This window comes from Girardinichthys multiradiatus, chromosome 18, assembly GCF_021462225.1.
Source record: "Girardinichthys multiradiatus isolate DD_20200921_A chromosome 18, DD_fGirMul_XY1, whole genome shotgun sequence".
Classification (NCBI taxonomy): domain Eukaryota; kingdom Metazoa; phylum Chordata; class Actinopteri; order Cyprinodontiformes; family Goodeidae; genus Girardinichthys; species Girardinichthys multiradiatus.
Window position 1 is genome coordinate 26,350,090 of NC_061810.1, and position 27,917 is coordinate 26,378,006.

The following is a 27,917-nucleotide window of genomic DNA, read 5'->3' on the forward strand; positions in this document are numbered from 1 at the left end:
CTTTTGTTTGTCTATAAAGCCAAGTCTGACAAGGAGAAGCACCACCATATGAGTAGCCAGAAGCTTTTGCAAGGATTATTGTGTCTGCCAATGATTTAAAAAATTTTTTTGGTCTGTTTCTTTGTCCAAGTGTGAGGTGGTGATGGTGAGATGGAGACACTGGATTTTATTGTCCCTATATACACACCATGGGGAGTTTACCGTTGCCGTTATTCACCCAGAGCAACAGGAGCTCATTACAAAAGCTAGACAGACGTGCTCTGAGTATGTGTTAAACTGGGTAGAAAAAGATCTATGTGTTTAGTAGGGAGCTGCAGGCGGTGTGTATATGATGATACAGGCAGCACCAGGTGGTACACTGGGTTTATGCATGCAGAGGCATTTGGATTCTATGTAGTGATCCAAGCCTGGGTGAAAAGCATGTTCAGTTTGCATCTTTGTCTGACACCTTTGCTGAACATGCTCATTTTCTGTCTTTGTTTTACAGTTTTGAATACATTCCCGTTAGCCGCGTCTCTTCTCGCGGCACTTTAACCACCATCTAGTCTGCTCATCTGGAGAACTAATTATGGCCCCTCTTTGTCTCTTTCAGAAATCGAGCAATAGCCGATTATCTACGTTCCAATGGATATGAAGAGGCATATTCCACTTTTAAGAAGGAAGCAGAGTTAGATAACGTGAGTAGATTAAAAATGGACACACACACACATTCACCCTGCAAACCCACCAGTTCATACTAACAGTATGTTTTGATTTCCCGTTTATTTGTCATTTGTGTGACCAGGAGCACCTGCACCCAATTAGAGTGTGCAGTGAGTTTTTAGTAACCAAGAGAGAAGCTTTTAATCACCAGAAACATCTGGATTTTTCTTGCTACTGGAAATCCAGATCAGAATTTTGTGGCACATTTGAGGTCTCTGGTGTGTACGGCTTTCACCAGTTTTACCTAATCCCGATTTCGCTGTAAAACCTATAATATACAAAGATCTAAAAGTATATGAGGAAAAATACGGAGCTTTAATTGAAATATGATATGTTGTACGTCATGTGTAAAATGTTTTTTAAGGAGCTGCTGCTCATGGCTTTAAAATTATTTCCAATATCTTTAAATCCTGTTTCCATCCTGAGCTTACCCTCTTATTTTCTGTCTCTCCCCTTGCCTTCACGTGACGCCCCGGTGGTGTGTCTTTATCTGCTTCTCTCCCAGTCATTTTCCATGTGGCAGCTCTTTGGAAGCAGCCTGAATAATAGATGAATGGCGCAGAGGGGATCATTGCCCCCTGTTGGGTTGTAGCGCTCAGCCACGCACACCTTGGTAGAGACGTGCCAAACAGCCGAGTGGTTTCAGCCCCATATTCCTGATGCCTCAGTGTTGCACTTTAATTAATCCTTTATGGGGTTTTTTTATTTTTTTTTACTGAAATAAAATTGTATTGTGTTGCTCTTCACCTTGAGGCTACTTAGGTTGCAGGTTGAGGGCCGTTCAAATGAACAGAAATAATTAATAGAAGTCATGCTCTATTTTTTTTCCTTGTTGAAACAAAATACACATGCCTGCATGCACAGGAAAACACACATATGTTCATTATCAAATGCCAGCAGGCTGGCAGACTGCTCAGAGTCCAGCGCTTGTGGTTCAGTGTGCACCTTTGTGTGTGTTAGCATCCGGGCAGATGGCAGATTAGATGATTGAAGACTTGTCCAGATGAGGTTTCCTGTTCTTTTATTGTTTTGTTTCTTTTTTCTTCCTCTATTTCCCCCCTCCTTACCTTTTTTACACTTTGGATCAGTCTGAGGAATCACCCTTTGTCGTTAGAAAGTGTTATATATAGAATCTGGTACTGCTAGAAAATCTTCACAGCTCCAAGATGTCTGCTTTGTTTAGAGCTGAGGGTGTAGCTGTGAAATAGAAGCGCAGTGTTAATTTTCCCCCTCACTGACGCTGTAGCTGTCTGTCAGTGTGGGTTTTTGATGCTTTGACTAGATGCATGACTAGATGCACAAAGCGGCACTGGATCTGTTCTTTTGCTCATCACAAAATAATGCATCCCTTTTATTTGTAATAAGATTCAAGTTTTCATTGCATAAAGGTGAAAAGGGTAGTAGAGATGTACCAATCAGTGCGTTAACATGAACGCCCAATCTGTCTGTCCATCTCTTGCTTCATCCTATCATCACTCATGAACAAGACACCAAGATACTTAAGGTCCTCCAGTTGAGGCAGGGACTGGACCCCAACCCAGAGTGGGCTGTCCACCTTTTTCCAGCCGAGGACCGTGACCCCAGACTCTCATCCAAGCTGCTTCACACTCTGTGCCTGAACCGCTCCAGTGGTACAGTTTCTAAAACAACTGAAGCAGTTTTACCCAAAGAAATGTCCTCAACATTATCAGCTTAGATGTGTCTTTTCTTTCCTCAAACATAAAAATCAAACATAAATCAAAGTAATCTGACAAAGTAATCTTTTTAAAAATGGGGATGACAGCTTACAATGTTAAAATGTAAAACTTGGCAGTAATAGAGGTGGTGTTTGTGCCATCTCTGTTATGTAAAGCGTAGTGACCAGCTCAAGGTATTAGCCTGCAGGTGGAATCAAACATGTCTGCCAGGACTGGCACAAGTTACCTTCACCGCTGCCTCTGTACCGGCTGTGTGGCAGTAAGCTGCCTAAGCCTTTCTGCAAGAGATTAGCTTGTGTGAGAAGGATTAGGACTGTGTGTGTGTGTGTGTGTGTGTGTGGGTGTACTTGTACTTGTTGCTGAGTGAGAACCAATTTTCGTATTTTTATCGCAAAGTGAGGACATTTTCCTTGTCCTCACTTTTCCAAATTCCGTTCTTGGGACACGGGTTAGGTTTAGGACTATGGTATGAATTGAGTTATTGTTAGGGTTAGGGTGAGTTATTAACTGGTTAGGGTGAGGGTTAAGCACTAAAAATCAAGGAAAATTAATGGAAGTCAATGGAAGTAACTGAAAAGCCCTCATAAAGATAGTAAAACACGTGTGTGTGTGTGTGTGTGTGTGTGTGTGTGTGTGTGTGTGTGTGTGTGTGTGTGTGTGTGTGTGTGTGTGTGTGTGTGTGTGTTGTACAGTACGTTGGCAGAGTCTGGAAGCCAGCCTTGGATCTGTTTGTGGTTTGTAAATAATTCCCTGTTCTTTCTTACTATAGCTGTAGACCTCAACATGCCACTCCAGCTGGCCCCCACCGTTCCTCTGGCCCCTAAATTATTATGCTGAGCTCATGACTTTGATTGGCTTTCTTTGTGTCTGATATCCTCTTGTTACTGCACAGAATGAAGAACTGGATAAGAAGTATGCTGGCCTTTTGGAAAAGAAATGGACCTCAGTCATCAGATTACAAAAGAAGGTTTGTGGGTTGTTTCCTCCTCAAAGAATGCTTGTGGACAGTTTGTGACATTACTGATGAATACAGTCCTAAAAAAATCATTTACACGTTTTAATAATCTGTTGGGTAAAAGCTGAAACTAACAAGTTTAGTAGCCAAACATATTTTTCCTTGTATTGTTTGTTTTATCCTATAATTACCTGAAACGTTGTGAACTCTGGACAGGTGATGGAACTTGAATCTAAATTGAATGAAGCTAAAGAGGAAATCACCCTGGGTGGCCCTGTAAGTCAGAAGCGTGACCCCAAAGAGTGGATCCCTCGTCCTCCCGAACGATACGCGCTGAGTGGCCACCGCAGTCCCGTCACCCGCGTCATCTTCCACCCGGTCTTCAGCGTCATGGTGTCGGCCTCTGAGGACGCAACAATAAAGGTCAGTGCTGCTGGAAGGAGAAGATGGTGTAGATATTAAAGGGATAGTTCAGAGTTTTAAGTGGTGGTCTGCTGTGAGGTCCACAAAATGACTTATTTTGGACAGCTTTCATGAAGAGAATCCTCTTCGCAGGAAATCAGTGTCTTCAGTCAGAGGTTTCTTCAGATTCGCTGTAACACAGACCACTACAGGAATCCTTCTTGTCCACAAAATACCATTAAAAGTGATTCTTTGGAAAAAACTTACATTATTTGAGTTAAGATTAATTGATTGGAACTTTATCCCAGCGTAAAACACAACAATAAAAACAGTCTAGGGCAGTGGTTCCCAACTGTGCTCCTCAAGGCCCCCTGTCCTGCATGTTTTAGGTGTCTCCCTGCTCCCATACACCTGACGTACACATTTACAACATGCAGGGCAGGGGGCCCCGAGGACCAGGGTTGGGAACCACCGATCTAGGAGACACACACATACACACCACTCAATAAAATAAATAAAACTGTAGTTATCTGAAAAGCCACCTTAATCATACAGCTGCAGTCTTTAATAAAGCTCACCTCTCGCTCTTTCCTGTTTTCATCTTTATTTAAGGGGCCGGGCAAATGGTACCACATTTAGCCTGTTTATATGAGCTGTGGATAATTTGGCTCGTAACGTGTTTTTAGTGCGGTTTCAGTTAATCGTGAGTGACAGGAAGACGGAAGAAGTTCTTCATAAACTCAGCAATTTGCTTTGAGGGTCGTAAAATATAATAGTTTCAGACACAGGCAGCCGATCTTTCTGTCAGCGTCACTCTAAGGAGGAAAAAGCAAGCACAGTAAAACAGGCTGTGAATGCAGCTGACATTTTATCACAGACTGTGGTCCAATCCACGGTATGAGGTGTTGCCAATACCGTTAAAATCCCACAAATGGGACGCCAGTTTGATTCTTAGTATTGGATGTAGATATTTTTAATTACTGTTAAATCTCTTACTTGCATGACAACTCTGAGCAACTTTGATGAAACAAAGAATAGTTCGCCAGCCAACATGAGATCAGAATTGTGCAAAGATGAAAACAGCTGCAGTCTTAAAAATGTCATTGCAGGTATTTAAAATCTTTACACCATCGTCACAGTCGTATTAAATGGTTAATTTCATTAGTTATGGTCATTTGCATTGAGGACTATTTGATTGGAGTCCATAACAATGACCTTTCTATTTGAATTGCATACTGTGAAATGGAGCCTGTTAAGCTTCTCCAGCCTGATGGAGGAGAAAGTGCTTACATATTTTACTCCTGAAACGGGTATTTACTCTGGCTTGATATGCTTAACACGTTCCATCTGGCACCACGTTTGACATGGTCATTGTCAGAGCATGCGACCTACAAAGGTCTTTGTTGTAAATTTCTAGGGTTTGGTGGCAAATTGTGAGATTTTCTGATGTTTTTTTCCAATCTCCAAGTAGCCATATTTGTATGTGTTCTCCACCAAGTTCCCCTTCAGCAGAAACTCCTATAGTTTATGAACTTTTAACATGGTCTGGATGGCTGAAATTTTGAATCTGGTGTCTTAACACAACGTTTTACATCTTAGTTAATTTATGTCTACGAACAGGAAATATATTTTCTAATAGCAGTATTTATGTTGGGCTGAGGTAATGTTCTGTAAAAGGATGCGTCACATTTGTCCATTTGAACAGGAATAATTTACTAGCTTTCCTTTCCCAGCTTGCACAACTGTTGCTCAGTATGGATGATGTGTTGGTATGCTAACGTCTTTAGTTCAGAGAAATCCTAAACACTTGTTTCTATTTTGGAGCTTCCTCCTATACACTACAGGATGCAGATTAAGCTAATAAAGGCTCGTTAAATGGCTTTACAGACTGACTGGAGATAGGTTTAATCTTTTTCTCATTTCTTCACCACAGAAGCTGACATTAAAACAACAGTATTTTTTTATTATTATTATTATTATTATTTGGTAGCAGCACTATCAGACAAACCTTTTGGTCACTCAGTTAATCTCGTTCTTCCTGCATTGCATTTGCTTCAGCCTTTTCTCCCCGGCTCTGACTCTCTACATGCGCGGTGCGTTGAGGATATGTCTCTCTCCGTCAGCTAGACATCTGTAGAGTCCATATATAAATCCTTCACTCTGCCTCTGGGCAACCTTTGCTGCAGCATCCCTCCACTGCTTCACTGCACAGTCCCAATACTCTGCTGAGCATCTATTATTCATGAGACAATAATAGACACTTGTACGTTTCCTACTAGGCTTCACCCACACAGCAGGGATCCTTCCCTCCACGTTTTGGCACAGTGATCCCTTTTGGACCCTGCCTCTCAGCATCCTGTCTAATTTATTTTCCACTTAAAACAATAACTAGTCAGGCCCTGACTCAAAATTACAAATTGAGCCTTGCTTCTCTGCTCATCTTTTCTTGGGTACCTCTTCCGTGTTGCCCAGCATGACTGTGTCCTACGTTTTGCCTTAAGAGCTTTATTACATGTTTAAACACATGCTAGACTTGTGCTGTTTACTTAAATTGCAGTAACTAACTGAGTTTACTTACTTAGTTAGTTACTGCAATTTATTTTACCTTTTATTCACTGGAAAATTCCCTTGACCTTACCTTCCCCATGTTGCGGGAAACCCGGCCAGAACAGCACACCATCACAAGTCTAGAAGTTGGTTATTTTGTCGTGGCTTACAGTGCCGTCCAACAGTATTCACAGCAGAAAAACATTTACTTGCATTTAGTCACATTGCAACCTCAAAAATAAAAAATAAAGCTGCCAAGACAAAGGCTATCCACCTAAACTGATAGGGTGGAGCAGCCAAGATGCCCATGGTAACTCTGGAGGAGCTGCAGGGATCTATATCTGTTGTCTGGACAAATATTAGGTATGGACTCCACAAATCTGGTCTTTAAGGGAGATTGGTGAGAAGAAAGCCATTGTGCCACATGAAGTCCTGTTTATGGTTTGCCTCTAGCTATTGTAGAGGAAGCAACAATTGTGGGGGGAAAAAATACTCCGGTCGGATGAGAGTAAAATGTTTGGCCTACATGCACGACACTGTGTGCAAGAAAACTAACCTTGCACATCATACTTTGAAAGGCCAGAGAATGTAACTTGGTTTATGTAGTATTGGTTTATATTGGCTAAAAAGCTAATTCAAAGACTGTGTTTTGAATGATAAAGATAGAAACTGATTTTACTCTAATATTGCTAATATTCAGGTAAGTGTAAAAATACAGCTTTACAAGCTGAGCTTTTGTAGTTCAGAAGCTGCTGATGAATAATGTAATGTGCTGTCAACGCAAGTACAAACACATATTCCCCCACCACACTTCCTGGCCATCTGTAGCTTCCTTCAGAGCGAGGCTGCCGTCTGCCCAAAATCCCCTCACCCCAAGAGAGGGACCCGAGGAAGGTCTATCCTTCTGTGACAATCCGTCTGTCTGCTCAAAGCCACAGACTCAACAGCTTTCTTCGGCTAAAGAATCAGGCTTACCACTGTTCACACCATATTCTCTCTACAGTCCAGTTGGCAGTGGCAGGCGTAGCACAACAAACTGTCTGCTGGCTTTTATTAGTCCTACTTAAGCAAAACAAACTGTTATTTAGTCTAGATTTAGTTTTTTTATTCCTCATTAAGCATTAGTGAACTAAGTTAAGATATGACATTAATGTAAAAAAAAAAAAAAAAAATGATTGTCTGTGAACAAATTGTGCTTGTGTCTCCAGTTTGTGGCTTAACTGGAAACATAATCTGGGTATCTTGTGTGTTCAGGTGTGGGACTATGAGACAGGGGACTTTGAACGCACGCTGAAAGGCCACACCGATTCGGTGCAGGACATCTCATTTGACCAGACTGGCAAGCTGCTCGCATCCTGCTCCGCAGACATGACTATCAAGCTGTGGGACTTCCAAGGCTTTGAGTGTATCAGGACCATGCACGGTAAGTGGACAAAGCAGTGTTTTCAGGTCTCGCTGCCGACTAAATGTTGTTTGACTTGTACATGGTGTTCAGGTGGCTTAAAGGCTGTTTGTTGTCACTTTAGATGAGGCTGACATTCACAACACCTGGGTCTTTTCAATGCTCCAACTTTGGCCACTTATTCAATGCCTCAATACTGATGACACAATTATATATTTGTGAGCTCAGCCGAATATTGTCACGGAGTAAGTTGAATAATTTCAGTCAGAATTTATCCGAGTTAGGGCATCAGGTCCAGGAGGGAACCCCATACATCTCTCTCCCCAGCAACAACCTCCAGCTCATTTTGGGGGATCCCAAGGCGTTCCCATGCCGGAGGGGATATATAGTCCCTCCAGTGAGTTCTGGGTCTCCACCCACTGGGATGTGCCCAGAAAACCTTCAAAGGGAATTTTCACCAATGTCTATTTTTTCTGGCCTTTAATGCGGCTTGGCGGGGAACCATATTGACAAAATCAAAAAGCAATTCTGGGAGTGATAATCAAACTCTGTTTTTAAATTAACTTCACACATTCATATGTGCATTTCCATAATAATAGCACCACTGGAACAGTTTTTATTCAGGTCTGATCCTCTCCAGGTTTGACTTGATAAGCTGTGAAATTGCTTGTTTAAACGGATCCTTAGGCATGCTTCACCTTTTTAACATCCTAATGGCTAAAGTAAACGATGGCAGAATAGTTTGCATGGGACTCTGCCCCACTGAAGTACATATATGCTAAATTGCTTTTAACCCCTACTAGAGGTCCCCATTAATAACTGCCTGTAAAGCAGACATGTATGAATGTTAATGAAGGCAACAAACACAGAAAACCCTGTAGTTTTTCTTGGTATGTTGGGGTTGCAAATCCTGTATTTTGTGCAAGCAAGCAGGAGATGTGTGTTTTATTGTAATGAGAGTTTGAGCAGATGGCCCATTTCCTCATATTGACTGTGTTTTAAGATTATTATTATTATAACAGGTCCTTCTGAGCCTGTTGGATGACTTTATTCCTTAATAAACCATCCAACCCTGTTTTTCCCCAAATCTCACTTGTAATTCATGTGTTTTAAAGAAACAAAATCAGCAAGGCCACCTGGTGAAATAGATTAGTGCTTATTTGGACAGCAATTATCCTCTTCAGCACCACGTTGCACTTTTCTGCGTAGCTGCCCCTTATCATCACAGTCTCATGGCCTTGGTGAGCACACAGACACGCGCACACATCTGAGCTGGCCTTTCAGGACATACTTACTGTCTTCCTCATCAGTTTAGCAGCTTAAATACGGCCCAGTGTCTAGTTAATTAGCCATCTCTTATTCTCCTAGGAAAAAAAAAATCAGACCCAGTAAATTGACTGCCTGGCCAGTTGCTTAATTGACTAATTACAGCCAAAACAATTCCAGTGTTTGGTGCTGAAGATGTGTAGAAATGAAAACCATGTTTTTTAAAACTGCTTTAATAAAGCCCTAAGAAGGATTTACTTGTTTAAATGTTTGTTTCTTACTTATTTTAACTCTTTTTTTTTTTTCTTTTTTTTTTCCAGGTCACGACCACAATGTTTCATCTGTAGCCATCATGCCCAACGGAGATCACATTGTTTCTGCTTCGAGGGACAAAACTATTAAAATGTGGGAGGTGGCAACTGGGTATGAAAATTAAAAAAAACATCCATTAGTCATACATAAACCTACAAACAACGCATCCTTGGTGTTTTTTCTCAACAGATCCACTTTAATGTTCTAATGTCTATCACTTCTTCCCCCATAGCTACTGCATGAAGACCTTTACGGGCCACAGGGAGTGGGTTCGTATGGTGCGGCCCAACCAGGACGGCACGCTGATTGCCAGCTGCTCCAACGACCAGACCGTCCGTGTTTGGGTGGTGGCCACCAAAGAATGCAAGGCGGAGCTGCGGGAGCATGAACATGTGGTGGAATGCATCTCCTGGGCTCCAGAGAGCGCTTGTCCCACCATCCTAGACGCCACAGGCTCTGAGGTTAGAGCTGGTTGTTGGTGTTATTGTTGATCTAAACTGGTGCAGCCTATCCTCTGCTGGGAGGGCCAGAACGTCTGGTATCGGCTCACGCTGCGTTTAATGGTAACGGCTTGTCAGGTGGTGGAAGAGAAGACAAGACAAGGAAGCCAGTGTGAGATTAGTTAGTGATGAATCGGTACTGCTGTGCAAAACGCATTAACCACGTAAGCTAATCATCACTCTGTGATAAATAGACACAGATATCAGCTGGTTTTTGTCCAGCCATGTGCTTCAATCATCTCCCCAGACTGAGCTGTTCAGTTCCTGAAGTTAAAGCAGAGCCAAGAGGTAAAATCATGGTTGGGGGCCCGAGACGCTGTGACGTTTTCACACCGTTTTGCATCACCTTCAAACAATCGGCCTTCTTTCTCCACAATCACTGCCATGTCAGTAGATCTTGCAACGTCACCGCCGTGACTGATACCCGTGTGAAGCCAGCAGCTGGAAATGAAGACTGTGCGAGGATAAACGGATAGAAGAACCACATGGCCTGCAGACAGATCAGGCTCCCCATCATGCCTTGTGATCTGCAGTGTCCAATTGTAACCTTGACGGATTAAAATAGTGTTATCCCCACAGCAGTTGTTCCAGACTAACATGTGCTCTCTTGCATGGAAGGTGTTTTTTTTCCTTGTAGTACCTAAGTTTAAATGGAGTGATGGAGTTGACTGTGAAATAGGCTGTCGGGTATATTTACAGAGGACACAAACACTCAAAAACACACATTTCTGTACCTTTTCCAAATGGCTCGATTTGGCCCTACTTGACTCCACTCGGCTCGCTATGCGAGCGTTTCCATTCAAGTTTTTTTCCTTACCGGTACCTACTTTTTTGGTCCCTTCTCCTGAGCAGGTACGACCGGGGCTGAGTAGGGACTACATGTGACGTGAGGGACTGCTGTTCAATGATTGGCCGTGGGAGGAGGAGAAATTAGAAGGTTTTCATTGAGACAGTGAAGGGAAAAGTTCATAAAACTCAAGAGCAACTACAATAATATTAAAGACCACAGTGGCCAGAGCAGGTCAAACATGTAATTTTACCATTTACAGATCATAAACCATGCCTGAAGGCTGACGGAAAAGAAAAAGGACACATTAGCTTTCTGAATTACACGCAGGCATAGCGCTGTATGTGATAACATCCTAAACCAGCTGATCACACATAAAATCAGCTGTTCAGAGGCACAAACATTTCCCCCAAAACACACAAAACAATACTATCATGAAACAACGTGTTTGGTCCTGTCTCTTTTGAAGAAAAGGCATCCCAGAGCATCATACTATCACCACCATCTTTAACCATGCAGATAGCGTGTTATGGGTGATCTGCATTTTTTTTTTTTTTCCATCCACACTGTTTTGAATGCTGTACAAGAAGTTCAGTTTTGGTCTCATCAAACCAGAAAACCTATTTTCAAATGTATGCCGTGTGCTTTACAAAGCTTGCTGCAAATTGGACTTCTCACAACTTTCTTTCATCAACGTCTGTCGTCTGTCTCCTCCACAGTTACCACGGGCCTTTTGGCTTCTTATTTGATTAACACTCTCCTCGCCTGGTTTATCACTTTAGACCAGGGGTGTCCAACGCCAGTCCTCGAGGGCCAGTGTCCTCCATGTTTTAGGTTTGTCCCTGATCCAGCACATCTGATTCAAATAACTGATTTACCTCCTCAGTTTGTCATCAAGGTCTGCAGAGGCCTACTAACACCTAAAACATGCAGGGGCCCGGCCCTTGAGCACTGACTTTGGACACTGGTTGAGTTCATGTCTTGGTGAGATGCTCTGAGGTATCAGTGGGTCTGTCTGATTCTTTTATTGGTCTTACAGTCTATTTATAAATGTCTGCAGTTGCTATGTTTAGATGTATGCATTATAAACAATAAGTTTCCTATTAAAAAAGAGCTTGCCTTGTTGATGTGTAATCTGTGTTTACATAGACCAAGAAGAGTGGAAAGTCTGGGCCGTTTCTCCTGTCTGGCTCCAGAGACAAAACTATAAAGATGTGGGATGTAAGCACTGGGATGTGCCTTATGACACTGGTAAGGATCGCCTTCTTCCAACAGTAAATAACATGTGTGAGCACATGAAAAGAAAAAGCTGTGGAAGAATGTTTTTCTTCTTGAACAGGATGATTTTAGCTGCGTTGTCTGTCTTTCAGGTTGGACATGATAACTGGGTGCGTGGCATCCTCTTCCACCCCGGAGGCAAGTTTATAGTGAGCTGTGCAGATGACAAGACCTTGAGGATCTGGGACTACAAGAACAAGCGCTGCATGAAGACCCTGGGTGCCCATGAACACTTTGTTACCTCTCTGGGTAAGCAGCCCTTTAATCCTTTTTGTTATTTTTGAGTAATTGTCCCAACTTCGCTATTAGTTATACGGTAACACAAAATTTCCCACCTCCTTTTTTCCAACATCATCTCAGAATCTTAAGGCTCACAAGGTCTTTTGTGAGAGCTACTGTCTTTGGAAAAGTGTTTAAAACTATTAATGTAATGAACTCTGGAGGGATTTGGGGTATTATCGCTGTTAATCGATATGTTACACAACCCTAAAACCTTTTGACAAGATGACATGGGGATAGCATTAGGGCTGCACAATTTTGTTGCAAATCTACCTATATGGCAGTATCTCTGTACTCAATGAGCATATTGGAAAGACCCACCTGGGCTGCAGTAAGGGTTAGCTAGTTTTTTTAGGTACCATGCATTCAGGCTCTCTATGCATTTGATGATGCTTGTTGATTAATGCAGCATAGAACAGATTTAGAAGGTAAAGAGGTGGTGAAGCCATGAAGAAACTTGTTTTATTGCCAAAACAGCAGAGCTCAGCTAGAAGCAACTTTTTCAATAAAACCTTGTGAAAATGGAAATAATGGAGGTAAATTAGTTTTCTAGTAGCTGGACAGAATACCCTTTACCTGGGGTTGTGTGTTTGCTCTAACCCAAAGCAGAAAGGCTTCGTACTGTGAAATTATTTGGTGTCGTTAAGATGCTACTTAATAGTATTATTGCATATCGCAGGTTTTCCTGATACAGTGGCACCTCTGAACTTTAAATAAATAGAATCTTTAACATGATATAATTGATTGATTTTAAACAGAAATACAAACGTATTGCTTCTGCTGCTGCTAAAACAACGTCATCTATTATTGAAGTTGTAATAATGTAACAATTATTTATTTTGACACGTAAAAACCTAAATGGTCAGTTTCAAGCGTGTATTGTTCAGGGTACCTTTCCTCTTTGGCATTGTGCTTTTCACAGAGTCACACAAGTATAACAGGCTATTAGCTGGGTAATTAGCCTGGCTATGTGCAGATGGTGCTTCTTTAGTTTATAAATCAATGACTGTCTGGCAAATATTTCCTTTTTTTGTTGTAAAAGAGGCCAGCAGTGCACAGCAAAAAGTGGGGGAGGGGCAGCACTGGTACTCAATCCTCCTTACAGCTGGAGAAACATCGTATGACTGCATCATCTTATTAAAAGCACTCCAATCTGAGATTTTCTTTTTTTTTACTTTTTTATCTTCAGTCGACCCATGGCTAATTAGCAATTTGCTACCGTGTTTTTCTTGGACCTTCTTAATAACAAAGTTTAGCTGCATATGTACATTTCTGGATTTGAATCCCTGACCATCATGAGATTGAGTTTTACTTGGGAATCTTTTAGCTTATTTAATCTTTTAGCTTATTTAACTCAAGGGAATTATAATCATTTTAAACCTGAAGAGAAACGATGCTGCATTACGAATGTCCTCTTTGCTTGTTTTCCAGATTTCCACAAGGCTGCTCCCTTCGTGGTCACTGGCAGCGTAGATCAAACAGTAAAAGTATGGGAGTGTCGCTGATTTGGACCTGGGAGGACTGGAACGCCAACCTCATTACCCCCGATGCTCCCCATATACCCCCCACCCTTGATTCCCCACCTCCACCTCTTTGCCTCCCTCCGGCTGCACTCACCGCCCTGGTTATTTACCCTTAACGCTCTCTGGTCCGATAACTTTTTGTCCTTCTGTGTAAATTATTCCTGGATGTAGATCGAGCTATTAAATGTTACACAAAAAAAAGTATTCCTGCATGGTAATCCAAAATTGTATACTGTAAATTTACATAACGTTGTCTAGAAGTACCATAGGTTTAACACAGGGCTGAACGTCTGTTCCTGTAGCCTTATCGACCAACTGAAGGCAGATGGTGTTAAAAAAAAAAAAAAAAAAAAACACAAAAAAGTAGGGCACTAAAAACTGATAATTTAAGAAATGACAGTGTCTTTATGTGTAAGATTTATTTTATCTATTTTTTTATTTAGATTTTTTTTTTCTATTTCCTCTCCTTCACTGTTGTAGTCTGTTGGTGCCTAGCTTGGTTTGAGGAGCAGAAAGAGCATATTATGATGCAATGAGATGTTTGTAGGAGGCGTTATTGACCTAATCTGTAGCTTTATAACATCATTTCTCAAGTGTGTGTACCATTTCATGTGGAGCTAGGTAACATTTTAACAGCTGTGTATATATATAAATATATATACAAATGTTTCATACCGTCGTCCTTGGACCTGGGGGGCTCGAACAGCTTTGTACTCTTCTCTTAGGGGGGGCCGTATAAAGCGCTGCTGGGCTTTAGATAAATTATCTCTTTTGGTTATAAGTGGCTGTTTTAGTCGCTGTGCAAAGCTTTGTGAGCATTTTGGCTCAGTGCAGCACCGGAGCGGAGTTCAAGCAGTACGCCTTGGCTTGAAGATGTGTTTGGGCTCGCTTTTGTAGCTTGTTTTGAGCTGAATTTTATTGTTGTCTTCTTCTTCTTTTTTATATCACTCAGCTAAAACAGTGTTGGTGTGATGCAGGAAAGCAATGCAAAGGTGATAAGCTTTTCCCATTGTGCCACTAGATGATGTAAACACAAAACTTTGTTTAAATCTTAAAGCCCTGCCCCCAGGTTTGATATGAGATGTGCAAAAATATCTAAATGTGGCATAAATTATTAGGATTAAGAATGATTTTGAGGAAAAGAAAATAGGAAATCGAAATTTTGCCTGTTCAAATGAGATTGGCAGACATGATTGGTGTTTTCTCTGTGCCTGGGTTCACTGAGATTAGATGTGAAAGATGTCTGCAGATATAAACCCCTTAGAAAACCTCTCACATTCACAGATTGAAAAAGCAGCCATTCCAATCATTGTTGGACAAAAAAATGAAATATTTTCTCTAACTTTGTCCTACAAGGGGTTTCATTAATCCTGCACGTCCCTGTTTTAGCTGAAGACAACGTTAAAGGTTTAATGATGTTGATAACGGCATAAACCCACCGTTTCTGACAAGACTGTCCATTCCAGCGCTGTTTCTCGTCTAATGAAAGAGCTGCACCTCTCGACTTCTTGCTACTTCTGGCGAGTTTCCCTCTTCGTCTGTGTCTGATGTGGTGACCTGCTGCTCAAGCTCTCGCTGAAGAAGCTGCTGCGAGCCTTACATGACCTGTCGATGTGCCGCTGCATGCGAAACCTGCATCCAGAGGCAGAGCTGTCAGAACGGATTCTGGGGGAAGATTGACGGGACTCTGCCTACTGTAGAGTGGAAACTCGAAGTGTGCTGATTTGCCTTTAATTTGGCTTGGAGGCTAAAAGTAGTGATCACATGTTAAAAATCGGTCCCTTTTGAAATAACTGGGTTGAGTTCAGACAGCTCTGTTGTTTGGTTTGTAGAGAGGCTGGTTTGTTGTGTGATGCCTTTTTTCCTGTATATGCAGCCGGATTGTGGCAGACTACGGATGCCCCCAAAGGAGAAATTGTCTCCTTCAAGGAATTTTACCCATGATGCTCTCTCTGAAGATCTTGATTTGGGTTTTTTCCTCGTTCGAAACTGTTTTCTCTGTCTGATGTGGGTGAAGAGGGAAGCAGTTTTGTAGTTCAATTTGGCACCATGTGTTTAGGTGTTCAAGCTGATGCCAAAAATGAAGACGTTTGTCCGTACAATCTGGTTTATCTCAGAAAAAATGAACCTCATTCTTGTTCCGGGCCCTTTTAAAAATGGGAATTCTCCTCAAGATCACGCTATGATATGCCAGACCTTCACTTGAAAGCTGAAAAATGTATTTTCCTTCCTTGGTTTTATTCAAGGAGGTCGCTTATCCAGAGGTCGGGATGATGTGTGCTCACATTATTTTGTAATAATCAGTAGGAAGGTAACCCCCTTTTAAAACAGCTGCTGATTTTTCTTTGTTTCTTTTTTTTTATGTAAGTGTTTCAGAAAATCCAGTTTTGCCATTCGCAGGTCCCAAGCAATCCCTGTGCTGCCTTGGCTCGGTGCGAAGGGACCGACAGGCGAGGTTTTGGAAGCCTGTGAGTCGTTTCCGCCAGCCTCGAGTCCCTGTGTCCTCTGTTGAGCTGCCTGTTGAACAACATCTGAGAGCTTCAGACTGCACAATAAGCTCCTTACAGGGAAGCTCATGATGTTTTTGCCACTATGATCTCACTCTTCACACAGCAAACTGTTAACAATATACCTGGATGTCATTATTGTTTGCAATATAATAAAAGAAAAAAGACTGCATCTGTGTGTCCTGCTCTTTTGTTTTGAGGTTTTTTTGACAACAATAAAGGTGTTAGAAAAATCTTCAATTATTGGAATACATGAGGACTGCTCATATGCAGTCTTGAAATCCTTATAATTATTAACAAAACATTCTAAATGGACTTCCAAACTGAATTAGTACAGGGTGAAATTATGGTTTAGCATGTCTCCATCAAAGCTACAAAATCTAGTTAGTGTCTTGCAAAAGTATTCACCTCCTTGGCTTTTTACTTATTTTGAATAAAGGGAACACTCAAATAAAACATCCTAGATCTGCATGAATTAAATATTCTCATTGAATACTTTGTTCTGTACAAAGTTGAAAATGCTGACAAAATCAGACAAAAATCATCAATGGAAATCAAATGTATTAACCAATGGAGGCCTGGATTTGGAATCACAAAATTAAAGTGGAAAAACACACTACAGGCTGATCCAACTTTGATGTAATGTCCTTAAAACAAGTCAAAATGAGGCTCAGTATTGTGTGTGGCCTCCATGTGCCTCTATGACCTCCCTACAACGCCTGGACATGCTCCTGATGAGACAGCAGATGGTCTCCTGAGGGATCTCCTCCCAGACCTGGACTAAAGCATCCGCCAACTCCTGGACAGTCTGTGGTGCAACGTGACGTTGGTGGATGGAGTGAGACATGATGTCCCAGATGTGCTCCATTGGATTCAGGTCTGGGGAACGGGCGGCCAGTCCATAGCTTCAATGTCTTCATCTTGCAGGAACTGCTGACACACTCCAGCCACATGAGGTCTAGCATTGTCCTGCATTAGGAGGAACCCAGGGCCAAATCGCACCAGCATATGGTCTCACAAGGAGTCTGAGGATCTCATCTCGTTCCTAATGGCAGTCAGGCTACCTCTGGCAAGCTCATAGAGGGCCGTGCGGCCCTCCGAAAAAATGCCACCCCACACCGTTACTGACCCACTGCCAAACCGGTCATGCTGAAGGATGTTGCAGGCAGCAGATCTCTCTCCACGATGTCTCCAGACTCTGTCACGTCTGTCACATGTGCTCAGTGTGAACCTGCTTTCATCTGTGAAGAGCTCAGGGCGCCAGTGGCAAATCTGCCAATCCTGGTGTTCTCTGGCAAATGCCAAGCGTCCTGTACGGTGTTGGGCTGTGAGCACAACCACCATTTATGGACGTCTGGCCCTCATACCATCCTCATAGAGTTGGTTTCTAACCGTTTGTGCAGACACATGCACATTTGTGGCCTGCTGGAGGTCATTTTGCAGGGCTCTGGCAGTGCTCCTCCTTGCACAAAGGAGGAGATAGCAGTCCTGCTGCTGGGTTGTTGCCCTCCTACAGCCTCCTCCACGTCTCCTGGTGTACTGGCCTGTCTCCTGGTAGCACCTCCAGGCTCTGGACACTACGCTGACAGACACAGCAAACCTTATTGCCACAGCTCGCATTGATGTGCCATCCTGGATGAGCTGCACTACCTGAGCCACTTGTGTGGGTTGTAGAGTCCGTCTCATGCTACCACGAGTGTGAAAGCACCACCAATATTCAAAAGTGACCAAAACATCAGCCAGAAAGCATCGGTACTGAGAAGTGGTCTGTGGTCCCCACCTGCAGAACCACTCCTTTATTGAGTGTTTCTTGCTAATCGCCAAAGATTTCCCCCTGTTGTCTATTTCATTTACACAACATCATGTGAAATTGATTGTCAATCAGTGTTGCTTCCTAAGTGGACAGTTTGATTTCACAGAAGTTTGATTTACTTGGAGTTATATTGGGTTGTTTAAGCAGTGTATATATATATATATATACTGTATATATGTATATATATATACTATATATACATATATATATATATATATATATATATATATATATATATAAATAAAATTTGTATGTCCACATTTATCCGCCCCCTTGTCTTCGAAGGTCACAAAATTAGTGAAGTCCACCTGTCTGCAATCTAAGTATCACATCATCTGTTAGTATAAACACGACTTTTTTTAAAGGCCTCTGAGGCTCCAACACCACTAAGCAAGAGGCATCGCTCCATGAAGACCAAGGAGATCTCCAAACAAGTCAGGGACAAGGTTGTTGAGAAGTACAAGTCAGGTGTGGTTATAAAAAATATTCAAGTCTTTGATGTTCTCCTTGAGCACCATGAAATCCATCATCTTCAAATGGAAACATCAGTGAACATGCAGGCAGATGTTTTCTGTTATTTTGTCCAATTTATTTGCTTCATAGTAAAGTAATAAATCTTCAAAGTTGTAGGCATGTTCTGTAAATAAAATGGTGCACACATTCAATCCATTTTATTTCCTGGATGTGAGGCAACAAAACATGAAAAAGCCAAAGGAGATGAATAATTTTGCAATGCACTGTGCTTTGTTCTTCACTACAAAAAAAAAATTCTGATTAAAAAAGGTTGTTTTCACTGGATATTTTAAATAAATAATAAACATCTATATAGATTTACTTGCAAAATGTTTCTTGACCTGAACAATTCTTGGTCATTCAACTGTTTAAATGAACTCTAATGTGAAGCACAGAGGCAGAAGCATCAATCCCAATTAATCATTGGGATTAATAAAGTATTTTTGAATTGAATTTGAATTGAATCATGGTATGGGACTTTCTGCATTCTTTAAGGAAGCAGTCATGGTTTTGCAGGAAGCACTGACTAATTGTGTTTGGTTTTGTCTATGTTGTGTGTCCTGCACTGATCACACTCTCCCCATTTCCTTCCTGGTAACTGTTAATAAAGACCACTAGACCAAAGATATGGCTGAACCGAACTACAAGCACTTAAAAGGTAATCTGTTTTTAAGATACTGATCTGTGGACCCAGGTGGAACTTTTTGTTCTACCTGCAAAGGGTAGTGATTGGAGTGAAAACATAAATGCTACATGTTAATAATACAATAATATTGCATAATAATTCAAGACTCCCTGCATTCTTTGAAGAAGCAAATGGCGAACTGGCTAAAGATTTTGCAGTGTTGGAGCAGAAGTTGAAGCCAGAAGGTTAACAGATTTCTGATCATGAAACAAAATTACACTTTGTTAAAAAAGATTTCTCTGCAGTAACAGCTGCAAACCTTTGGGATACGTCTTTTTTAACTTTTCACAAAATTATGCAAACAAGCAAAATTTTATATTTTGAGAAATAGTTCAAGTTCAGTCACAATGGATGCAGAGCATCTGTGAACATACATTTTTCAAGTATTCCCACATATTTTCAATTTGACTAAGTTCTGGACTTTGACAGAGCCATTCTAACTCATAAATGGAAAATCTCTAAGGTTGCACCGGGATTTATTTTGGGGTATCAGAGTAAAGGGACCTGTGTACAGAAGCATGCCACTTTCTGAAAAATCATATATAATTTTCCTTCCACTTCAAGATGATATACTAACTTCTGTTGGTCTTTCACATAAAATCCCAGTAACACACATTGACCTTTGTAACGGGTCAAACTGTTGAGAAATAGGATGTCTTAGTGGACGTATCTTTCCCCACTTTTTACAAGAAACTCTGCCACTTCTACTTATCTGTAAAAAATATGGACAAACAACAAGCTGTGGAACTGTATCATATGATTAGCAAACTGACACTCTTGGAAAACCCCTAGATCATCTTTTGTTTTCCTGTCTATATTAGTTACTATTTTTTGTTGTTGGTTTTATTATTTATGTATAATCTAATTTCTTTTCTGTACATTTTTTTTCTTCCTTGTGTTTTGGAAACAATGCTGGCTTTTAATTTTTAAACTGGGAATGACTAAATGTTGATGCCATATTTATTGTAAAAAAAAAAAAAAAAAAACGTCCTTGTGGACGTTTCGTGTGACGTCAACGCGCAGCAGCGTGGAGCGGTGACGTTGACGGAAAGTGAGAGACGTTTGGACAACGTGAGTAGTTTGAGCTGTTGTTGCCTTAAATGTTTCAGCGCCAGAGTTGAACTACTGTTAAAAACAAAATTAATCTGCGGTGCTTCCAGACAGGTAGAGAAACTGGGTAATTAGAAGGTCATAGAGTTAGCTTCAAAGTTAGCTTCTGACTGTATGAGTGTTTACTGTAGTTAGTTGGATGGTCTGTCAAGCTAATATCTCTTACAGTCGGTAGCGTCGCAATAGTTTTTCTATTAATGACTGTACCCTGGTATTTATTATGCTTTACAGTAAATACCAGGGTACATTGATTTAAAGGGGGTAATATTTGCTTTACTGACGTTGTTTAGGTGTTGCTGATATTGTTAGAGACCAGGGTTGTCCTCATGGCTCTTAATAAATCCATGCATCCTCGGAACCGGTACAAGGACAAACCTCCAGACTTCGCCTACCTGGCCTCCAAATACCCGGACTTCCAGCAGCATGTCCACACCACTCTCACAGGAAGACCTGTGTAAGTTTGTGTTCTTCTAAATTTAAAAAGATATGTAGTAGAGGTAAAATGTTTCCAGCTTTAGAGATGTTTTGTTATCTTAAGTTTCACAAACTTCTTGTAATGATGGTGGGAGTGTCTGAGTGCTGAGCTCGACACATCCTTGTTATTAGGTTTGTGGCTTTTAGTATGGTAAAATAATGCCTTGTGTTTCCTAAAACTCATTCACAGTCTGTGCGCCCAATCCACTCTAAACACTAGTGGTGCACCCATTGATTGGCCCTGATTTCCTTAAATTTGGGTAATCGGTGATCAGCCAATACTTGTACATGTAAAACCGATCTTATCCACCAGTTTTATCTACCTCCGCAAAGGTATGAATCTCACCCACTGTCCCCTTTTGCTCTGCTGTGAGAAAGGGCTGACTGATTGACCCACCCACCAGGTCACATCTGCACTTGCGGGGTTCTCTTTCAACATTCGTTTCGGTATCTCACTATGGGACACGCCTCCAGCGCCTGTCCCCCAGAAGCTCTATTACATTACGCCAGTCTTGACTGGCAGGCGGAAGTGACGTCCGCTCCCATGGGAGGGACTTCCTCCCAGTATAAAAGTCGACGTCACGTAGGTGATCTTAAGTCTAACACCTCTTCTCGCTTCCAGAAGCACCTCTCAGACGGTCATTACAGTAACTTGAGCTAGCTTAACTGTTCACAGAGCGAGCTAACACCTCGGTCGCCGAGCGCTTCTCAATAACTGTGCTCGACTGTTCTGAGTCCCTTTCAACGCTGGTCTGTCGCCAAACAGCAGCGCTGCAACTGGTCACCAAACTAGCTGCAACCTTAAAGGAGCTTAAGAAGTTGTGTAACTTGCACTCGTTCTCACCATGAACAGAGTCAAGCCACCATCTAGAACCTGCACATGTGGCAATCTCATAGCTGGGGCAGATACCCACTCTGTCTGCGCTTCGTGTCTGGGGCTGCAACATGCCCAGGACGCGTTGGCGTCACCGGCGAGCTGCGAGCACTGTGCACGGCTCTCCCTTAAGTCTCGTCGGCGCAGGCTAGCACGCCAAGCTAGCCTGTCAGAGGTTGATCCTATGATGGGGGTAGCCAATCCCCCGCCACCGGAGCTTCCTGGTACTGATGAGAGAGAGCCCACTTTGACTGGAGCCAGTTGGGGTGATCAGCTCGACGCTGTCGCACCACTGACTGAGCCAGAGGAAGATGAGGCCGCACTTCCAGGTTTCAGCACTCTTGCTAATGCCGAATCTGAAGTGGAGTCCATCAGTCTCGGGTCTGACGACGACGAGCTGGACTGCGGGCCTTATGCCATCCAGTCGGTTGCAAAGCCCTCGGTGACGGATGACACCAGCCGCTGTGGTTCCCCAAACCCGACTGCAACGGACCTGCATGATGTCTGCAGAAGGGCAGCAAAGAAGCTGGGCATCGAGTGCCCGGAAACCCTCACCGAAACTACCACATCTCGATATGAGGGGAAGCGGCTTCCGAGAGCCAAATCTTCCAGCAGACAGCTGTTGCCGGTCTTTGCCGAGTGCCTCGAGGAAGCAACTCGGTCCTGGAGCAATCCTCTCGCCGCCAAAAATCCCGCCCTGGGAGGGTTGGCGCTGGACTGGACGGGCATGGAGGCCGGCGGTTTTTCACATCTGCCTCCCGTAGAACCTCTGCTGGCATCTCACCTGCACCCATTGCAAAAGTCAGCCATGACAGCGGCAGGACCCACCCTTCCCTTCAAAGCTGATTCTTTTCAGTCCGCTCTGAATGAGAAAAGCTACAAGGCGGTGGCTGCATCTGTTAAAGCCTTAAACGCTTTATTTCTTCTCCTTGTTTACCAAGCGGAATTACAGGAGCAGATGACTGGCACACTGATGGCCGATTTGTGGGACGAGTTGTGCGTGGTGACAGACCTATGCCTGCGCCTCCAAATAAGTGCTGTCCAAGCATCCGGGAGAGCCATGGCCCTGATGGTCACTCAGGAGAGAGCTAGATGGCTGAACCTGTCTAGCCTGTCTCAAAGAGAGAAGAACCAGCTCCTCGACACCCCCGTGGACCCGAAGAGCTTATTCGGCCCCACTGTGGCAGCCATGCAAAAACGCTGTGAGGAAAAGAAGAGGGAAGGTGAAGCGCTAAAGCTGTGTCTGCCCAGGAAAGCGCAGCCTCCTCCCCCTCCAGCACCCCGTGTGCCGTTCGCTCAAGCGGCGGCTCGACCGGCCTACCGCATCCCCAAACGCCAGCCTCAGCCGCAGTCAGCGGACCGTGGGAAACAAACCGATCTCAAAGGTGCTTGGGGAAGGAAGCCATTCGCTCCCCGATGACGCCGGGAAACCAAGCGACCCCTTCCGCTACTGTGAGCGCAAAGAAAAAGAGGCGCGCTACCTAGGGAGCCGTCTTCGGGATGGGAGAGCAGGATCTGCCAGACACCTGCACCCCCCCTACCAGGACACATCCTGTCCCAGTTCGAGTTCAGAACGCCACGTTCAAGGCAACTCAAACGGCCTGCAGAGCCGACGTTGGAGTTCATCGTTCAGAGCCGACTAAAGCGGAGGAGGATCAAAGCCACCGAGAGCTCAGTGGAGCTGCAGCTGTGGCCAGAAAGCACACACCAGTGCACAAACACATGCCAGTGTCTAAAAACACAACCTTCCCCCTTCACAACATGTTCAATAAAGTTGTTTTCTGGCACGCATCCAGGCCTGGAGCCGAGGGCGCAGCCACAACAAAAAAACATGAAAAATATGTTAAAAATAACACATGGACAAGACATGGCCGTGCAGCTGCACATGAGGCCTCAAGGGGGAGCTCTCACCCTACCTCTAACACAGCAGGCTGCTTTTTCTGTGGAAGAAACAGATCTGGGACGAGCGCAGCTGGCAGTTGTAGCGGAACAGCAGATCCCTCAGCCGGTGTTGCGCTGTGTTTACACGGAAGCACCCTTAGGTCCACTGGCAAACAACACTCAGCTGTGGCGAGCGTGTGGAGCGTCAGATTGGGTGATAAAGACTGTATCCAAGGGATACAGGCTCCAATTTGTGACAGCCCCACCCCGTTTCAAGGGCATAGTACAGTCATATGCCCGGGGAGAGTCCGCTCGCGTCCTGCAAGAGGAAATAATTTCCCTGCAACACAAAAGAGCTGTCCGGCTGGTACCGCAGGAGCAAAGCAGAGACGGGTTTTACTCCAGATACTTTCTCGTGCCGAAAAGGGGCGGGGGTCTGCGACCGATATTGGATCTGCAGGCTCTGAACACATATCTGAGACGGTATTCGTTCAGGATGCTAACACACGCAGCTCTGATAAAGTTTGTGCGTCAAGGAGACTGGTTTGTCTCCATAGACTTGAAAGACGCATATTTCCATATCCCTATATACCCCCCTCACAGGAAATACCTCAGATTTGCGTTTCAGGGAAAGATATACGAGTACCTGGTACTTCCTTTTGGCCTCTCACTGAGCCCACGTGTGTTCGTGAAATGCACCGAGGCAGCCATCGCACCTCTGAGGGAAAGGGGGATGCGTCTGGCGACGTATATAGACGATTGGCTGATTGCAGCTCAGTCTTTAGAGGAGCTCAGGACGCATGCCGAGATGCTTACTTTACATCTGATAGCTCTGGGATTCACAATAAACGGGGAAAAGAGCATTTTAACCCCAGTACAAACAATCACCTTCATTTGCCTGTCCCTGAATTCAGTCGAGTTCAGAGCGCGCCTCTCAGCGGAATGAGTAAAAGCCTTTCAGGCTTGTCTGGCACTCTTTGGCAGAGGCACACAGGTGAAATTCAGGTTATGCCTCAAACTGCTCGGTCTGATGGTGTCTGTGCTGGCGGTCATCACACTCGGCCGTCTACACATGCGCCCGTTTCAAAGGTGGGTGGCGTCACTCAGCTTGAGCCCCACACGCCATGCTCACCGCAGCGTCCTGGTTTCTCTCATATGTGTACGCGCGCTGAACCCGTGGAAGCCTCCCGGTTTTCTCAACACCGGCGTTACCATGGGAACCATCCTGACGAGGAAGGTAATTACCACAGATGCCTCGCTGACAGGCTGGGGAGCCACTCACGAGGGGATGATGGTAAACGGCGTTTGGAGTCCACAAACACAGACAGCTCACATAAATTGTCTGGGACTCCTGGCCGTGATGCTGGCACTGAGACACTTTCTGCCCTTTATCAAAGGGCACCATGTTTTGGTCAGAACGGACAACACAACAGTCGTGGTTGACCTCTTCGCATCAGGGGAAAATGCTCAGTGTCCGATGTTTTTCTCATTGACAGAGCAACAAGCTCCGCTTGGACTGGATGTTCTAGTGCACAAATGGCCGCCGGTCCTACTGTACGCCTTTCCCCCGCTGGAACTGATCATTCCTACTCTCGCCAGGGTGCGAGAGGGAAAACACTCACTCATTCTGATAGCTCCCCGCTGGCAAGGGAAACATTGGCTAGCGGAGATTTTTCAGATGCTACACGGTGAGCCATGGCGGCTTCCCTTCCGCAGAGATCTCCTGACGCAGGCACGCGGAGAAATATTTCATCCGCATCCAGAGCGCATGGCCCTATGGGCCTGGCCTGTGAGGGGTTAAATCTGGCTGCCAGTGGGCTTCCCCAGAACGTTCTTGACACAATTCAAAATGCAAGGGCCGTTTCCACGCGTAACATGTATGAGGGTAAATGGCAGACATTCGTGGGTTGGTGCGCAAAACCTATGGTGAGCGTAATGCAAAGCCCTGTGTCGGACGTTTTAACTTTTCTGCAGGCACTGTTGGATAAAGGCTTGGCTTTTTCCACTGTGAAGGTGTACCTGGCTGGTATTTCAGCCTGTCACGTTGGCTTTGGTGACTAAACAGTGGGGCAGCACCCCCTGGTGTGTCAATTCATGAAAGGTGTACGACGGCTCCGTCCAGTGTCGAGGAGCCTCATTCCTTCATGGGATTTACCTATGGTACTCGATGCGTTGTCACGTGCACCGTTCGAACCGTTGCAGCAGGTTGAGCTCAAAGTGCTTTCCTTTAAAACGGCCTTATTGATTGCTCTGGTCTCTGCTAAGCGTGTGAGTGACATTAAAGCGCTCTCAGTTAACCCGTCCTGCATGCAGTTTCTGGTTGAGTCAAGGGTTTTACTGAAACCTAATCCTGCCTTTATACCTAAGGTTGCTACGGCTCTGCCATGCCGTGCCCTTGAATTAATGGCTTTCTACCCACCACCATTCTCCTCTCAGGAGCATGAACGACTGCATACGCTCTGCCCAGTACGAGCTCTGCGGTTATATGTGGGAAAAACAGCAGATTTTCGTAAATCAGAGCAGCTGTTTGTGTCGTGGGCTTCATCACATAAAGGGAAGCCTCTCACAAAGCAACGTCTTTAGCATTGGGTAGTGGGGGCTATTATTATGGCTTATAAGAGCAGAGGCCTTGCACCCCCTGCAGGTCTGTGGGCTCATTCCACTCGTGGTGTGGCCTTATCCTGGGCATTGTTCCAGGGTATACCTGTGGAGGAAATATGTGAGGCTGCCAACTGGGCGACCCCTCACACCTTCACTAGGTTCTATAAACTGGATGTCACCAGGCCCACACTGGCTCACACGGTTCTGGGTGTGGGTTCCACATTGCCATGAATGCAAGATGCAATCTGTTGGTCTTCGAGTGAGCTTATCTGGCAATACGGTAGCAGAAATATCCCATAGTGAGATACCGAAACGAATGTTGAAAGAGAACTTTAGGTTAAGGATTTATCCCCGGTTCTCTGAAACATGAGTGAGGTATCTCACCAGATCACCCTCCTTGCAGGGAGCGAGGAAGAGGTGTGCTTATTAAACTGAAGATCACCTACGTGACGTCGACTTTTATACTGGGAGGAATTCCCTCCCATGGGAGCGGACGTCACTTCCGCCTGCCAGTCAAGACTGGCGTAATGTAATAGAGCTTCTGGGGGACAGGCGCTGGAGGCGTGTCCCATAGTGAGATACCTCACTCATGTTTCAGAGAACCGGGGTTAAATCCTTAACCTAAAGTTCACAACAGTTGACAACATAACATTGGAACATTAAAGGTATGTTGTGACCTTATGGCACCTGACGATGTCAGTTATGAAGAAAATCGGTATCCGCCAAAACCAGAATCGGCGGGTCAGGCTTTTAAAGATCGGTGATCGGCCAGAAAACTGCAATCAGCTTACCCCTACTAAACACCAACAAGTTTAGCTAATAACAATGTTTTCTCTTTCTCTGAATTAGCCTGAGAACATTTTGGTCACAGATGATAATTTGTTTGTCTGCAGTACTGCATTCCTTTTGAGAAGCAGGCTCTGTGTAAACGTATTAAAACAAGACTCAGCTCATTCATCTCCCAGCAGAAGTAGAAGAAGCAAACACTGGACAGAGGACGAATAGAGCCAGCCAAGAAAACGTTCTCCCCAGTTTGCTTCAGTCATCTGTGTCATATCTCTGACAGCGAGACTTACGTCGTACATAAAATTGGGTTTTTAAGTTATAATTATTGAATTTCATAAAGTATTTGTAAGTTTCTGTCAAACTGGATTGGACGCAGAAGGTGTCTGTATGTCCATTGCAGCATGATGCTGCTGAGAAACGTGAAATATGTTTAGAGAGGTGAAGAAAGAAAGCGTGTGTCTGCTGGGATTGTTGGTGCTGATGGTAAACTGTGTTTCATCTGTATGCTGCTGTAGAAGACAAACTCCAGTGGTTATGCGTTTCTCATTTTTCTTTCTTTATTTTGACATGTATGCTGATATGAGCCGCGATGGCAACTGGAATCACCGCTCACTGTCATGCTTTGTGTTGTAAAGATGATGTTTTATTAATAATAGTCCATGTTTTTTTAAGTCCAACCTCTGGTACTGAAACACCTTTTTATACTGTTATAATTACATTTATTTTAAAATTGGCTCAAAGGTATGTGCATTTCATGAACACAATAATACTAAAAAAAGCTGGCAGTGATCACTATTAAAAATTTAAACGTATATCTGGAGTCTTTAGTAAACCTACATCTCGCTCCTGGTGATGTTTTCTTTCGGAGCAGGAAGCAGAGATGCTAGGCTAACGTTAGCATGTTTATTCTCTTTGATATGACTCATTGATAAGTAGACAGGTGACATGTTTGCAACGTGGATTATGCGTGAAAACATTTTGCCTGATTTATAACCATTGCTTTGAATGTCATAACATCTGATT

General features: G+C 43.7%; 2 protein-coding genes across 4 annotated transcripts in view; both read left to right on the forward strand.

Annotated features, from left to right (window-relative positions):
- LOC124884120 (lissencephaly-1 homolog) overlaps nucleotides 1-16,329 on the forward strand; it is a 34,956-nt gene extending 18,627 nt beyond the window's left edge. The window contains exons 3-11 of the mRNA XM_047391794.1: nucleotides 593-677; nucleotides 3,292-3,366; nucleotides 3,571-3,777; nucleotides 7,558-7,726; nucleotides 9,292-9,394; nucleotides 9,516-9,744; nucleotides 11,720-11,821; nucleotides 11,941-12,097; nucleotides 13,559-16,329. Of these exons, the coding sequence (XP_047247750.1) occupies nucleotides 593-677; nucleotides 3,292-3,366; nucleotides 3,571-3,777; nucleotides 7,558-7,726; nucleotides 9,292-9,394; nucleotides 9,516-9,744; nucleotides 11,720-11,821; nucleotides 11,941-12,097; nucleotides 13,559-13,632 (1,201 nt within the window). The 3' untranslated portion in view covers nucleotides 13,633-16,329. The remainder of the gene's footprint in view (nucleotides 1-592; nucleotides 678-3,291; nucleotides 3,367-3,570; nucleotides 3,778-7,557; nucleotides 7,727-9,291; nucleotides 9,395-9,515; nucleotides 9,745-11,719; nucleotides 11,822-11,940; nucleotides 12,098-13,558) is intronic.
- A 3,786-nt stretch (nucleotides 16,330-20,115) lies between these two features.
- mettl16 (methyltransferase 16, N6-methyladenosin) overlaps nucleotides 20,116-27,917 on the forward strand; it is a 34,815-nt gene continuing 27,013 nt past the window's right edge. The window contains exons 1-2 of one of the 3 annotated variants that reach the window (XM_047391013.1): nucleotides 20,116-20,239; nucleotides 20,569-20,732. In XM_047391013.1, coding sequence (XP_047246969.1) covers nucleotides 20,605-20,732 — 128 coding nt within the window. In that variant the 5' untranslated portion in view covers nucleotides 20,116-20,239; nucleotides 20,569-20,604. Of the gene's footprint in view, nucleotides 20,346-20,568; nucleotides 20,733-27,917 lie in introns of all 3 variants that reach the window. The other 2 variants (XM_047391012.1, XM_047391014.1) reach the window with 2 other exon arrangements.